We start from the raw sequence: 15,888 nt of genomic DNA, 5'->3' as shown, positions 1-15,888 counted from the left end.
TGTTTTGAGCCCACTTTTGTAACCTACCTTTATCCCCCCCCACTTTTAAATCCTTTTTGTTTGCTGTCAATAACAAAAGCCCCCACTATAATACCATATTGTTCTTTTCTTTGTGTGCATTTACCATGGCTGTAATAGCTATCACTCACCCGAGATAGGTGACGTACATTGCATATTTTATTCCTACTCTTTAATAAAACCCTCCAATTATTATCCTGTTAACAAAGGGTGTAAGCTGTCATAATTCACTTTATCACACATATCATAAATTTATATTATTTTCACTCCTTCATTCATTTGTTCATTTTTCATAGAGTAAATTTAGTTAACCAATATACATCGAGTGCCTGTTATGTTAGAGTAATAGGCTTAATTACTGTGGGGATTACAGAGATGACTCAAACATCCTACATCCTTGTCCCCAGGAAGTTTATAGACTACACGAGGAAATAACACCCATGCTTATATAATGAAAATACAATATTGAAACTATGAACATCATCAAGATATTCTTGAAATTCTGACCACTAAATTATATTTAGATACTAAAGTGAGCTGAATAAACATTTATTCAGTGACCAAGAATAATACAGATAATAGTCTGTGTAAATCCAGAGAAGAGCTAAAAGGATCATAAGAGATCTCCTGGAGAATGTGGTATTTGAGCAGAACCTGGAGGTAGATTCCCAGAGGGTGAAGGGAGAATATTGCAAGGTAAGCAAATTAGATGACCAGTGTTGTGGAGTGTGTGAAGCATACAGAGGTTAATACACAAGAGAAGTGCTAGCAACACAGATAAAAACAGTCTGAACTCTCATGGGAAAGATCTTAGTGGAATATCTCCAAAATGAGGCCTATCCACTCAGCAGAGTTTCTGTTACACCATAAAAGAAAATTTTCTTAGTTGCATACTGAACAAAGACACAAAAGTCTCAATAAAAAACTCAATATGAAAATGTAAGTTGAATTTGGTGAGGAGAGGGAATCAAAAGCTATGAGCAATCTCTCAGTATTAGAAATAATTAATAAGTTTGATTTTCAAACTTTGTTTCAGTTGAAACCTTAAAAACCAAAATAAAAACAAGACAAAATTATCTCATAATGAGTAAAGGTTGTTATTCTCAACATCAAACAAGTTCTTCATATTTTGAAAAGATATTTTTGTCCCATTATTCTTTTGTCTGACCTGTTTATCCAGTTCCAAGACCAACTTATTTGGCAGGGTTCTACATAAAATAAACCACAGGACACAGTGGAATTAGAATAAAAATATTTTTCTTTGGACATGATGTAGAGAAACTGGACCTTGGAGTCTGATAAACCTTGGTTCCACTATTGGAATGACCCTTATTAATTGTGTGATCTTGGACATGTTGCTTCATTTTCTTTTAAAGATATATAATCCCTTTATTTTCTTTTAAAGATATATAATCCCTTTATTTTGAAATATGCAGCTGTTTTGAGACAGCAAAGAAATCCCTATTGTTTTTATCTACTTTTGCAGAATGAAATGATGCATTATGTCAGCTCATTTTTTTGCTCCTTAGTTCTTATCAATAAATGGTATAACAATACCTGTCTCATAGAGTTTTGTGAAAATTAACAATAATATATACATTTATACATACTTATGTGTGTGTATATAATATATATTCATGTGTGTATACATGGTACTATAAAATAGAGGCTTTTTTCTCCTAATTCCGACTGGACAGAATTTTGGTTTCTTCAAAATTTTTGTAATTTAGTCTGTTAAGCTATGAAAGGGAGATAAAAGATTTTACAAATTAAGAGTTAGTTTAGGGGGAATTGAGTTTAGGAGGAAACAGTATAACATGGTGGCTAAGAACACAACTCTTGTACCCACAACCCCAAAACTGTGAGGCCACTTCCATGAGGATAGCAGTTTTGATGTCTGGATTATTGATGCATCCCAAGCACTTTATAGAGTGCCTGACATAGAATAGGTGTTCAGCATATGTGTAGAATGAAGAATATTTGGGTTAATATCTTGGCTCTGCCATTTGACTTGGATTGTATTTGGCATAAACTGAAGCAAAAGAAGGTGAAATGACTTTTTCAAGGTCAAACAGCCTCAGTTTCTTCATTTGCAAAAGAGGGATAATGATTGTATTTCTTACTGAGATTTTATTGACATATAACACCGCATTAGTTTCAGGTGTACAATATAATGATCAATACATGTATATATTGAGAAATGATCACTCCCATATGTCTAGTTGATATCCATACTACACTTGGTAACAAATGTTTTTTTCTTGTGATGAGAACTTTTAAGATCTACTCTCCTAGCTCCTTTCAAACATACAGTTTCATTAACTATAGTCACTATATTGTACAGTACATCTCCAGCAGTTATCTACTTTATAGCTAGAAATAACAGTATTTATTTCATAGGATTTTATGAGAATTAAATCAGACAATGCATCTGAATAAACTTAAAATAGCAACTGGAGCACAGTAGGCATGACATATATGTAGTTCTAAATGGGAAGGCAATGAGTGCTTCACATTTAATGGGTACAAATACATTGTACCAAACACTGAGTGGATAAACAGCTGAGATGGATAAATAGATAGGGACATTCAGATGTAGGATGGAGTATCTGTTATTTAAAAAAAAACAAAAAACAAAAAACAAAAAAACAGAAACATGTTATATGCTTCTTCAGGTACCTTCCTAGTTCTACTGTGGGCAGGTACCTCCCCTTTACAAAGTGTAGCCCAATATCATTCTGCTGTGGCAAGGTGGCCTTTGTGGGAAGACAGGAGAGAATAGGGAGAGAGGAGCCTTCTTCTCAGGGAAAGGAAGAAAACCAGCTTTTATTACAGGACAGATTTGTAGCCAAACTCCTTGCTATTTTCATTAATGACACAATCTCTTTTCATCTTCACAGCCAATCTCTGAATTATTCTTTTCATGTCACATGTGAAGAAAGGAAGATTCAGAGTAACTTGATCATAGTCACACAAGTCTACATAACTCTAGGCTGCATAGCTTTCCTAATGTAAAGCCTTAGTGAGGACACACTCTCATCAGCTCTCCCCTAGTCATTCCAAGGGGTGTTGGTGTGGAACAAATGTAAATCTCCTATTTTGGTGATCAGCAACAAAATGGCGGTTCCCTCCACTGAGAAAGACAAGAGCTTCCTATGCCCCATGGTAAGAGGAATGTGTATTCTTATCTTTTCTAAGATCTACACGAAAGATTTCAGATCAATAATGATACATCAAAATTCAAATCTCTGGTCTATATAGTAGTTTATATTTTCACCTCATAAGAATTTCTACACTGTCGTGAAGAAATAGCAGGTCTGAAATAATCATGGATACTGCTGATATCTCCTATGCAAGGGGAGAAGAATCTGACAACAATTTTTAAAGAATTTGCCACTTCTTACCCAACGTAGGTGTATTTCATGCCATTTGTAGATGACCAAGGGACCTTCGAAGTGCCATGGACTCTTTACTGGACTTGTTACCCAGTGATTTCTTTAGCAGCTGAAAAATAACACTTTATTAGAAAGTCCTCCTTCCTAAGTATATAAGATATACTTCTTAAGTATATCCTAAGAATAAACCTCTTTAAATAATTATCCTAAGAATAAGCCCCTTTAAATAATGCAGCATTCTACAGGTGCCCAAAAGCATGTGTTGGATTTTTCCCAAAACTGTACTATGGAGTTTTACCAATAGATTTGCCTTTTTAGAATTTTCAGTTACTTGACTAAGAAGTATTATCTTATCCCACCCGCCAAAAAAGTTGGTGATCCACCTTGTAATCTGTAAAGCATATATTTGTATTCTTATTATCACCTGATCACCTTACAGAATTCTAACTGAAAGTATTTAGATAGCAGAGCCTAGTGGCCATTGTGCAGAAAAGATCTCTGAATCCCCAGAAGAAAAATACTAGCTGCAGTATTAATAACTGTCATAATATATTTAATTTTTTAAGGAATCATTGAGAGTTGCCCTAATCCCAGATAATATAAAGTATGACAGTTTACATCCTTAAGGATATTAATTATAAGCCAAATGATATAGCTATTTTGCTAATTCACATGTTGCCTCGTACACACAAAAAAATGGCGTTAATATGTAAAACTTTAGCTCCTGTTTGGCTTCTAAATTGATAAATCTTAGCATAAATACTTAATCCACTTCTTTCTTTCTTTTTTTTTAATTTTTATTTAAAAATTTAAATTTTTAAATCACAAGTAGGCAGAGAGAGAGGGGGAAGCAGGCTCCCTGCTGAGCAGAGAGCCCGATGTGGGGCTCGATCCCAGGACCCTGAGATCATGACCTGAGCTGAAGGCAGAGGCTTAAACCACTGAGCCACCCAGGCGCCCCAATCCACTTCTTTCTGATTGACTAACTCTCAGGATTGATTATCAAGGAATGTCTGAGCGTCATGATGGATGGATTTCTAGTGTGTTTGAGCCTTAATTTCTTCTGTTAAAAATACTACAGCACTATGACTCACTGTGTTCTTTGTTACCTCATTATGAGCCATCAATAAATGTTTCAACATAGAGACCTTTTAGCTATTATAAATATTTTCCAAGTAATGTAGGTTAAAGAGCCACATTGGAAGAAATGACCAATATACACCACATTCTCATAAAAATAATAACATATTAAATAATTTTCAAAGTTTAAGCAACAGGCCAAGATTTAAATTTTGTTTATGAAATTTGTTTATTGGAGCATCTGGGTAGCTCAGTTGCTAAAGCATCTGCCTTTGGCTCAGGTCATGATCCCAGGGTCCTGGGATCAAGCCCGATGTTGGGCTCCTTTCTCAGCAGGGTGTCTGCTGATCCCTCTTCTGCTTGTACTGTCTCTCTTTATCTCTTTCTCTCTCTCTCTCTCTCTCTCTCTCTCTCTCGGTGTCAAATAAATAAATAAAATCTTTAAAAGAAGGAATTTGTTTATGAATTCAATGTATAGTCTAAATGAATAATGGGGGAACACCTGGGTGGCTCAGTTGGTTAAGCAGCTGCCTTCGGCTCAGGTCATGATCCTAGCATCCTGGGGTCGAGTCCCACATCGGGCTCCTTGCTCCACGGGGAGCCTGCTTCTCCCTCTGACTCTGCCTGCCACTCTGTCTGTCTGTGCTCGCTCTCACTCATTCTCTCTCTGATAAATAAATAAATAAAATCTTTAAAAATAAATAAATACATACATACATAATGGGAAAGGGAAGGATGCTAGTATATTTTATCATTTCTCATAATAAATTGAGAAACATAATTATTTGTTCCTGCCCCACTCCACCAGAAAAACCACTTTCAATGGAAGTATTTAATCTCACTTAATATGGAAATTAAGGATTTTATCCCAATAACTTTTATGGAATTTAAATATTTAATTGTGTAATATTCTGTTAACTTTTTTGGGTGACGGAATTCATTTCTTAAGGGTTTAGTAACTCAAGACAAGAAAACCATAATTAATATGTTCTGGTATGTATAAAGCACATTCCATACCAAAAGATGCTGGTGGTAAATGTCAAATCATTTTCAGAAGACAAGAATTAACTGTTAAGCTCTATGCCAGTATAATATCTGGGACAGAAAACAGAAACTACTCAAGTAGCATACCTTTCTCCAGAATGTGTAAATAGGCTTAAGCTCCTCATTTGTAAAACAGAAAATTTGTGAAATGAAGAATATTTGAGTCCCGTTTCTGCCCTTAGGAACCTAGTAGTGTGAGAAAGAATTGTGTTAGTCACACAAATAATACAGCAACAACATAACAATATGGTATTTTTAATACAATAAAGAGGCAATAAATAATACTCAAATTATGTATTTATTTTGAATAGAAAAGATATCCTTAAAGTGTGATGATCACTCAGTGGGTGGAGAAATTATATTCAGGAAGGGAGTGATGAAAGATCTTGACTTTGTCATGAAAAGATTTCAAAAGCCTGCACTGGGGACAGTTGTTCAGCTTGGGGGTTTGGAGGGAAGAGACAGAGACTGGAAAAGAAAAGGATAGGTGCTGATGGAACAGGAACAAATAAAACCACCAAAGATTTGGCAGGGAATGAATGTATAATGTGAGATGATGTGCAGTAAAGCTGGAAAAGAAGATTGGGTTAATTTATGGTGGGACTTGAATGTCAGGATAAAGAGTTTGATAGACTTTCGTAGATTTAGAACAATGATGATGAGTAAGGAATGTGCATTAGGAACCTTATTCTGGTGTTGGTGTACAGAATGCCAGAAAATCCTGGAGGTTGGAGAACTATCTGCAGGTTTCTGTAAGGTCTTGGCTTATAGTAAAGAGGCTGGAGTTACATTATTGTCAATGGAAGAAGAAAGAAGAAACATACCTTAGTAGCAAGAAGGCTTTCAATTACATGTGTTCTGGTAACTGACTTCAATATTGGAGTAAGGACTTTGAGCAGTTGGTGATAATTCAAGACTGAACTACAGTGGGAGAATGATTATAATTATGCTCCTATTAAATCAGTGGACTTGACAGGAGAAGCAGCTTTGTTAGGGAGGGTGAAAGTTTGACTTTGGTTATGTATTATAGTAGGCTAAAGATAAAAGTTATGTATTATAGTAGGCTAAAGATAAAGATAAACAAAAGTTTATTTCTGGATGTCCACCATGGCCAAGACAGATTGGTAGAAATGTTAGCCATGAAGTCACTCAGGGCTCCTGCCTGGTCGAGGCCTCCTCATCAGGAACTGCTGCAGCAGAGGAAAAGAGGAAGATTGAAAAATATAGGTCTTTCACCTACTTGATTAGCCTGAAAATGACACAGATCACTTCCACTAATATTTCACTGGCCAGAATTAGCCACATGGCCTCACCTGAATGCAAGAGGGCTGAGACTGTAATCTCTCATATGCTCAGGAAAGTGAAGATACTGGTGAGCACTAATAATGTCTACTACAAATGCACTGAGTGGAAGATGAATCTTTCCATAGCTTTGGGTAGTGTGTACGTGGAAAAGGGAAATGGTAGAAAAAGAATACTTTTTCTTAATTTATATGAAAAACCTGCTTTGTACTCAGTCAAAGGAGCTTTGGACTCACAGGCTTTTCTACTTTGATCAAAAGATAGTCTGGGGGTGCCTGGGTGGCTCAGTGGGTTAGGGCCTCTGCCTTCGGCTCAGGTCTTGATCCCAGGGTCCTGGGATCGAGCCCCGCATCGGGCTCTCTGCTCAGTGGGGAGCCTGCTTCCTCCTCTCCCTCTGCCTGCCTTTCTGCCAACTTGTGATCTGTCTGTCAGATAAATAAATGGAATCTTTAAAAAAAAAAAGATAGTCTGCATAATATTGCTAGATAATATTTGGGCTTCAGCGAAGTGAGAGTTTCATTGCATAATGTTCTCTCAAAATGCTGAAGAAAATTTCCAGAAGTTTTAATGTAGCATTACTAAATAAATTCTATGTCTGACTCTGTATTGCAACATGGAAGATAGAGGAATCACTTGTATATTTAGTTGTTTAGTGAAATATAATTTGTGGCATGCATATTAGTATTTGGAGGCTTTAACCCACTGAGTCACCCAGATGCCCCAGTATTTGAAGGCTTAATCACTTTCAGATTATTTGAGAGTACCTATGATTTCAGGTATCATAGACACAGTAAGAAAGGTTGGGACAAATGTAGTTACCAAAACCTACTGTTGATATTTTCAATTACATCAATTGAGTTTAACTCATTATTTTCATAAGGTAATTATAAAAAATCAGGGAAAGTATTTGGTAAACCTCATGCAATAAGGGATTCCCAACTTGTATATATTTAGATTCCTATTGTCCTACCAATAAAGAAAATAATACTGAATTTCTTCAAATGTTTCACTTTGATAATAAATTTAATGACTAAATTTAAAAACATCTACTGTTAATATCCCTCATATTAATATAATAACCTTTTTTCTTCTCCAAAATCTCCCAGTTGGAGTAAGTTACATAGTTTGACCTAACTACATTTCACTCCTTAGCACCAGAGGTTGTTAGGTTACTATAACTACACATAATTCTTGTCTTATTCCTGATAATTGTTTGCTAAAATACACACTATCTTTAAATGTCCTATGCACTCATTAAAATTTTTTTAACTCTTGAAAAAGTTGATTTGGAGGTGATATTCAATAGAATTTTATTGAAACTATAGACTATTATAAGAAAATTTTAAATAAGTAAGAAATTATAACTTTAAATAAGTAAGAAATTATAACTTAATCATACTCAATTTAAAATGCTGAAGTCAAATCTACTTTGAAAAATGGGCTGACAGCTGAATATCACAAATAGGAATTTACACATTCATTTATTAATTTCAACATGCAACTTATGATATAAAATCACTACAGGGGCACCTGGGTGGCTCAGTGGGTTGAGCCTCTTGCCTTCAGCTCAGGTCATGATCTCAGGGTCCTGGGATGAAGCCCCGTATTGGGCTCTCTGCTCAGCAGGGAACCTGCTTCCCATCCTCTCTCTGCCTGCCTCTCTGCCTACCTGTGATCTCTCTCTCTCTCTGTGTCAAATAAATAAATATGTTTAAAAAAAGAAAAAGAAAAAATAACTACAAATTTCATATCCTATTTCTATACCCATACACACACACAACTATAATATGGTAATCTAAGGCACCCTTTATAAGGGGAAATTTTAATGTATAAGTCAAGTCAGATTCCCACTCAGATTGAGATGCCTTTAATGCCTCTAGAAATGGCAAATTACAACACAATAGCAGTTTATCTGAGTTAATGTTACTTCCAAGTATAACTAACTCATGGTCAGGGGAAAGCAGATACCCCTGTAAGAATCAGATTTGGAGGGAAACATTATGTTTCATGTCCAATTCAACAGCTTCCTTCAAGAAAAGTGTATCATACACATGTAACCTCTGTTGGAAATGTCCAATTAGTTTAACAAACAAAATAAGTTAACATATAATATATAGTTTCCAGAAGTCTGTGGTCTTTTAATTGATGACATATATGATTAATAGGAACACAAAGTTTTGGTTTTTTTGTTTGTTTGTTTGTTTTTTCTTTTTTTTTTTTTTTTGCAATACCCTGCATCAAAATATGAGTGAAATTTGCTGAAAGCCATTTGAACGGAATAAAGTGCATATAAGTTTAATAAAAGCTCATCACAATGAAACCCTCATAAACACAAACTGCTTTTGTACTTTTAAAATAACCTCTACTACCAGCAAGTACAAAAAAGAATATAATTTCAAAAAATATTTTGACCGAGTTAACAGCGAAAATTAATTAGTTTTTTAAAATAGCATTTTATCTCATTTCAGAAATATAATGCAAAAAAAGAATTGCTTAACAGAGTCCTTATAATTGCTGTTTTTTAAATGTGCTTAACTTTACTGATAGCTATTTACAATTTACCAAGTTTCCAAATACCATTTTCTCTTTTGTTCTCAAACACGGGTCATAAAAATATAGGCAAAAGAATGAGTTTTTAGTATGTTTTCAAAATAAAAATCAGTAGCAAGAAAACTTCATTTTTGAAGACACTGACTTTTTTTATTATGGGATATCAATCAGCATTAAATTTAAAACAATTCTTACCACCACAATTTATATGTACTGGCAGTAAACATGGGACATAAAACTCATGTTCAAGCTTATGTTAAATTACACAGGAAGTCACTAGTATATTTATACAAACAATAAGAACTGTAGAGATACATGGACCTCTAAAGCGGTAAGTAATTCATTGGCCCCCTGTTTAAAATCTCAGCTGTGTTCCTCTTGCCATATGTATTGGATCCCACATCAGTTGGCAAGAGAATGGCACCAAGATTGTTGCTGGAACGAACTAAGAAATTTGCCAGGCGTTGAGTCACACACGTGGCAGTGTTGCATTTCCGCTTTTCCATCTGGTGACTGGTGACATAGAACAAATGTATAAAGTTAGAGCCTTAGACTCGGGATTGGATACATCTATAGGACAACAAATATCTCATATTGATGGAAACTAAAGGAAACATTTTCATGTAAGGTACTCAATGTTTTGGTTTGGAAATATCTGGATGACTGAGATTTTCTGACACCTTGAAGATACAGCAGAAGCAATTTTTGACTAGGACATCATATAACAATTATCCATTATAGTTAATGTTGAATTTCTCAGTATGATCCTTTGAAACTACAGCATATTTTCCAGATAATAGTAATAATAAAAGTGTTTCTTTGTCTTACATTCTTCTAGTTTTTATTTTCTTCTAAATTGTGATAAATCTAGTTCCCAATATAGGAAAAAGATATAGAATATAAAATTTATATTAATTTGGAATATGTGGAATTTTATATATATGTACATGTATATATATATATATATATATATTTCCCACATCTTTCTAATAAAAATTAAGCAGTATAAGATATTTTTGTTAAGTTCCCTGAGATCATTAAATCAGGGCTGTTAAGAGAAAAATGGAAGGTACTATTAAGACCCAAGGGGAATCAAATTTATTTCTGGTTCATGAACTCTCATTGTTATAGAGTGGAAGTTCCATTACTCTTAACATAAATACACAAGCATTACTATCTTTCTGCCACTTACTTGGTTCTTTTGAACAATTTTAATTATAGGACTACGTTGAATGTTAAAAACAAAAGACTTTTATGTTAATAGTATCAATATTCATTGCATTCTTTTAGCAACCTGGAACAATAGCATAATAATATTCCAGGTAAGTCAAAAATTATGGCTTCACAAATTTTATTTATCACAAATCATTATGGTTAAGCAATTTATTTGAATATTAAATCTTATTTCTATTTATGGAATTACTTATGTCAACTGTATATTTTTGTACCACCCTTTGTTCCAGTGTTCTCTCAAAATGGTATTGGCAATAGATACAGAATGATAACATGCTCCCCTTTTTTGCAGATGATTAGGAAAGCCAGGGAAATGTTTTCATTTTCAGTTCCATGGAAATAAAAATATTAGTAAAACTTAGGATAAATGTAAATTGGGAAAGAGATGTAGATATGTAGATATGTCCGGAAGCAAGTGGTTGTACATAATTTGGTGCAAAATGCAATAGATTTTATCTCAATGTGTTTACTTTGTATGGGGAATACTTCATTATTTGTATCTCTGTATAGGGATAGCCTAAGAGAAAGTGTTTTTAAATCTCATGTAAATCTTTAGGGTTTTTATGTTCATGTTTTCTTCCAAATACAGAAATTTCTATGGCATCAGGTAAACTTGGTATTGTTGAGTATAAGTGTATGCTGATAAACCTATTATTTAGACAAAGGAAACCCACTTTAGGACCCAATTATCTGGTCTAATATGTCAGTATTAGTTATATTATTTATTTAATTATTTCTCTTTGCATGTATAGTAAGCATGGCCAATGTATATTTCCAAATAATGACTTAATGCTTTTTAAGAATTAAACTGATACTTCATGAGAGAATAAACTTTCCTTAAAAAAAGCAGAAATTAGAATATGACCCAAATACTTCAAAATGATAAATTTATAGCAATAAGGGAAATGATGGGTGAAATTGGGAAGATTCAAAGTGATATCTTTACCAAGAGATGTTTGGCAAATACCTAGAGCAGAGTGTGAACTAATCTGTGTGCTAAATGTCTGAGTGGTACTTTAATAACTGGTCTCAATATCTGTAACAGGACTTAAAATTATTCCAGCTAAAATAATATCTTATTTGAGTTAGCTAGAACAGCCATCATTCCATTTAAAAGAAATATTAAGAGCTTCTATATCAATTTATTATTATGAAACTGCTTTCCCAAACAAGACTTTTCATGTAAATATAGCATCAATATGTATAAGATTCTTTCCCAAACAATCATTAAGATAGAAAAAGATGGCTGAAACACTTAGTAAAAGGTATCACATCCCAACTTTCAGGCATTTTTTTTTTCTCTTTAACTACTTGGGCAGACAAGGCATTTAGTATTTAGTAACAGACACTAGTTCAAGCCTATTGACCACTTTTAGTAACACTTAGTAACAGACACTAGTTCAAATTATTGACCACATACACACATGCACACATTTATAACTTTAAGAGTTTAAACAGTACAGACTATAGACTGAAGTATCATCACTCTTATATTGTCTCTCTTTAAAAATATCTCAGTTTCAAGGTTTTTTAAAGATTTATTTATTTTATTTTAGATATAGAGAGAGAGAACATGAGTGGGGGGGCAGCAGGAGAGGAAGAGAGAATCTCAAGCAGACTCTGCACTGAGGACTGAACCTATAAGGGACTTTATCTACTCCCCGTAAGATCACCAACCGAGCCGAAACCAAGTGTTGGATGCTTAACTGATGGTGTCACCTAAACTCCTTCAAGGATTTTTAAAACCGTTTTAAACTGTATCCCTGCTCTAGTTCTCAACAGTCATTTGTGGAAGTAATGACACTGTTGGTTAACCTCTGATTATCTGCTAAGCAGGTGTATACTGAGTGTTTAAAAGTTGGTGGGCGTTTGTGTGATCCTTTTGCCTCAGTCAAGAGTATAAAATATTTTTTGGTATGGCTTGTAAAGTCAGTTTGTTTCCGCTTAATCTCATGTCATACAGGTACAGAAGTTAAAAAAAGATCTCAAATAAGATGATTAAATTTTAGAAGAAAAATGACATTGATAAATCTATATCAGCTTGTCTTTTAGAAGTGTGTGAAATTTGAGTCATTTCCTACAAAGGTTTCACAGCTTTTTATAAGATTTATAAAATATTACAAGGTTGAATAGCTCAGGATGATAAATTCTCTCCCCTTAAAAAAAAAGACCAAACATACTGATTTCTGGAAATTCACTAAAGAGTAATTTGAAGAATGCCTTGGAAGTATTTCTAATAAAAATTTGAATTAAAAGATTGTGAGACTAATATGAAAATAACTTGAAAATAAAAAATGTTATATACTATTTTATTTGTGAGTGAACTTTGCCTCATAATAAAAAGACAAACTGGATAAAGGTGCTTATGAAATGTCTATATCTAATGAAGGGAAAAAATCAAGATATAGACAGAAATACTAGGTAATACTGTTAATTTTCCTGTTATTCTATTGTTCTGCTGGTTTACCAGAAACTTCGTGTCAGTTTCACTTATTTTTACCCACATAAATTCAATTGAAAATTAGAGTCAATTCTGAGAACATCCTGCAAATTCGATAAGCTTGAAAGGGCAAAGGAAATATGAAGATTCCTGCTATTTATTACACGTGGGTGCTGTAGAACTCTACATATCACTACAGACTGCCACCTCAACAAAAAAACACCTCAAAGGAAAATAGACAAGATGCTAGTAATTCTATGAGAAAAGTTTTAATATGACTTGAAGCAAACTCTTTTCAAAAGTAACCTTAATACTCCTTGGTCTTAAAGAGTATGTAAATTCAGCCCTACAAGACTATAAGAAGTCAAACTTACTTTAGGCACAAACAAATCCTCAATTATATTGTTTATGACATATGCATGAATTTGGACTTGAGAATCTTTTAAATAAATGGAGAATTGCAGTTCTTTCCCCTCAAAAGTTGTAATTACTGCTAACATTTTCACCTAACATACTTTTTAGACTTCTTTAAAATTACCACTTAAATGACATGACACCTTTTGAAATAAGCCTTCTTAGGAAATCCTGATGGATGTGCTACCTATTGGAAACATTTTTAAGAAGGATAAATTTACATTTAGAGCAGCTCAGAAGTAATTTCATGAAGAACATATTTTTTAAATAATTCTATTTCCTTAATAGAACGTTTAACGATATAGAAATAATCCCCTAAGAACAAATGGCTTTTTGACTCGTTCTTAAAAATTTTAATTTTCTCCCTGATTATTTCTATATATTTCAATTTCCAGAAGGAGATGCAATAATTTTTAATATTGCCAGAGCCCTCTGAGAAAAAAAAAAAACTATGTAAATATACAATAAAATCCCTCCTTATACCGAATATATATTTTAAGTTTCTCTAGTTTATTTGAGAATCAGGTTAATATAATGGAAATTACTACCCTTTGGCTTTTCCTGCTTTGTGTTCTCGTTTTGCCCTTCTAGGTTCCAAGAACATACTTCTTGACAAAACTGGAACTATCCCTTCCTGTCTGTCAGAAGTTCTGTCAGAAAGATGCATCTAATGGCATAAGAGCTGTTAGTTAAATAGCGGTTTTTAATTCTAATTTTCCCACATTTTACAAAAGAAACAGGATTTTTAAGATACTAACCTTTTGATGGGAGTAGCTTTCAGGTCGTTTAATGCAATGGAGAGTACGATGAGAACTACTGGAAGCTTCAGGAGGCACATTGCTTTTTAAATTTTCTGGAAGAATAATACAGCATTGAAATGAAGAAAATTTTTATAGTTCTGATAGATGGAATTTGAGACTAGAACCTACTATAAAAGATCCCTTTTTAAACATAATCTCTAAAGATAGTAATTTTATTGATATAGTCCCTTGATAATGTTCAAACAATTTTCAAATATTTTCAAAATTTTCACTTTCCCAATTTCCTTCTCTAAACAATTTCAAAAGTTGATATTATAGCAATTTGTCTTTTTAGGCTTTCTTTGAAAGAAGCTATATATTTAATTCCAAATCTGTTCTTCCCTAAACAAATAATATTTTCCCATAAACAAGAAGCTCTTTACCTTTAATGTTTCAGTGTCAGCAATATCAGAGAATGTCTCTAAATGGTAAGAAAGCTTCATGAACAATTCCAAGCTTGCATCCACTGGAGTATTTTTCCCCCACTTGCCAATGAGTAATCCAGCTCTTATATACCTTCACCCATTTCCCAGCTCTGACATCAGACAGCTCAGAGAGACTGTCATTAATTTCCACCCCTATAGATAGAAAGTGCCTCATAGACAGCAGAAGCAGATGGGTGATTATTACATTAACACATCAGTAAATACTAACATAGCAGATACAGAGTGTCTTCGGGTAGTTAATGGTGTGTCACACACAGCAGAATTTTGAATTTTCCATTTTTGCAAAATACAAGTGTGGATTTTCACAGCAGTATGCTCTAGTAAGCAGTATGCTCTAGTAAGGGATTGATAAAAGGAAGTGATTAAGAATAACAAATGTGTTTATATGCAAAGAGCAAAGCCAGGGACACTGAGGAATCTAATGAGGACGCTAAAGCCAAATGACCCCAATGGCTTAATTCCATGAGCGTTCAGTAGTAGATTAAACTATGAGGGTAACGTAGATAAAAAAAAGGACACACACACATATACACGCGAAAGAGAAATCAGAAGTTATTTACAGTAAAGTGGAGATGGAAGATTAAAGGCAGCAAAAAAATAATTTTCAATCCCCAAATTCATTTGTCAGCATTTAAATAGACATGTACCTATATAATTAAGAAATTTTTGCTTTTTCTATTACTGCATAGAAACATTGCAATTATTTTGAAAGGATAAATTTAATTTTTTTATTTTCTCCATACATTTCTTTTTTCTTATATTTCTAAGTTATATTTAAGTTAATAATCTAAGTTATGACAATTTAATATCATATGTAGCAAGAAAAACAAATTCCAACTGCTAGTGAAAACATGCATATCTATATAAACTAAAAAAAGTGGAAGTTCCCCAAGTAAAAAAATTAAGTTCACTGAGTTCATATACTTCTTTAAAGCATAGTAATACAGTTTGAGAGTGTTTAGCAAAAATTTCAGAAAGAAAGAATAAAATTTTTTTCCAATACTTATTCTAATTATTCAATGATTTTGCAATTTTATATTTCTGTAAAATTTACTAATATTCCAAAAGGAAAAAAAACATAAAATCAAATGATTTAGAAGAATGATGATTTCCTATAAGAAGATAATTAACATATTTAACAAGGTACATACAATGATTTAGAAATG

General features: G+C 33.4%; 2 protein-coding genes across 5 annotated transcripts in view; one reads left to right on the top strand and one right to left on the bottom strand.

The window, feature by feature from the left end:
- Positions 1–15,888, top strand: part of SLCO1A2 (solute carrier organic anion transporter family member 1A2) — a 118,747-nt gene that overhangs the window by 4,364 nt on the left and 98,495 nt on the right. The gene's annotated exons all lie outside the window — the stretch shown is intronic.
- On the bottom strand, positions 9,713–14,792 carry LOC122891854 (islet amyloid polypeptide). The gene is made up of 3 exons (XM_044227857.1): positions 14,660–14,792; positions 14,235–14,329; positions 9,713–9,902 (listed from the first exon to the last, which is right to left on the bottom strand). Exons 2-3 carry the CDS (start codon positions 14,312–14,314, stop codon positions 9,713–9,715), a joined length of 270 nt encoding a protein of 89 aa, XP_044083792.1. The 5' UTR covers positions 14,315–14,329; positions 14,660–14,792.

This window comes from Neovison vison, chromosome 12, assembly GCF_020171115.1.
Source record: "Neovison vison isolate M4711 chromosome 12, ASM_NN_V1, whole genome shotgun sequence".
NCBI classification, from domain to species: Eukaryota; Metazoa; Chordata; class Mammalia; order Carnivora; family Mustelidae; genus Neogale; species Neogale vison.
This window is presented reverse-complemented; position numbering and strand designations above follow the sequence as displayed.

Excerpts from the sequence above, each read along its gene's own strand:
- LOC122891854 (XM_044227857.1), bottom strand. The coding sequence starts at position 14,314 with ATGTGCCTCCTGAAGCTTCCAGTAGTTCTCATCGTACTCTCCATTGCA. Across the intron at positions 9,903-14,234 it reads AAAGCTACTCCCATCAAAAG|TCACCAGATGGAAAAGCGGA; the intron begins GTTAGTATCTTA and ends CTATGTCACCAG.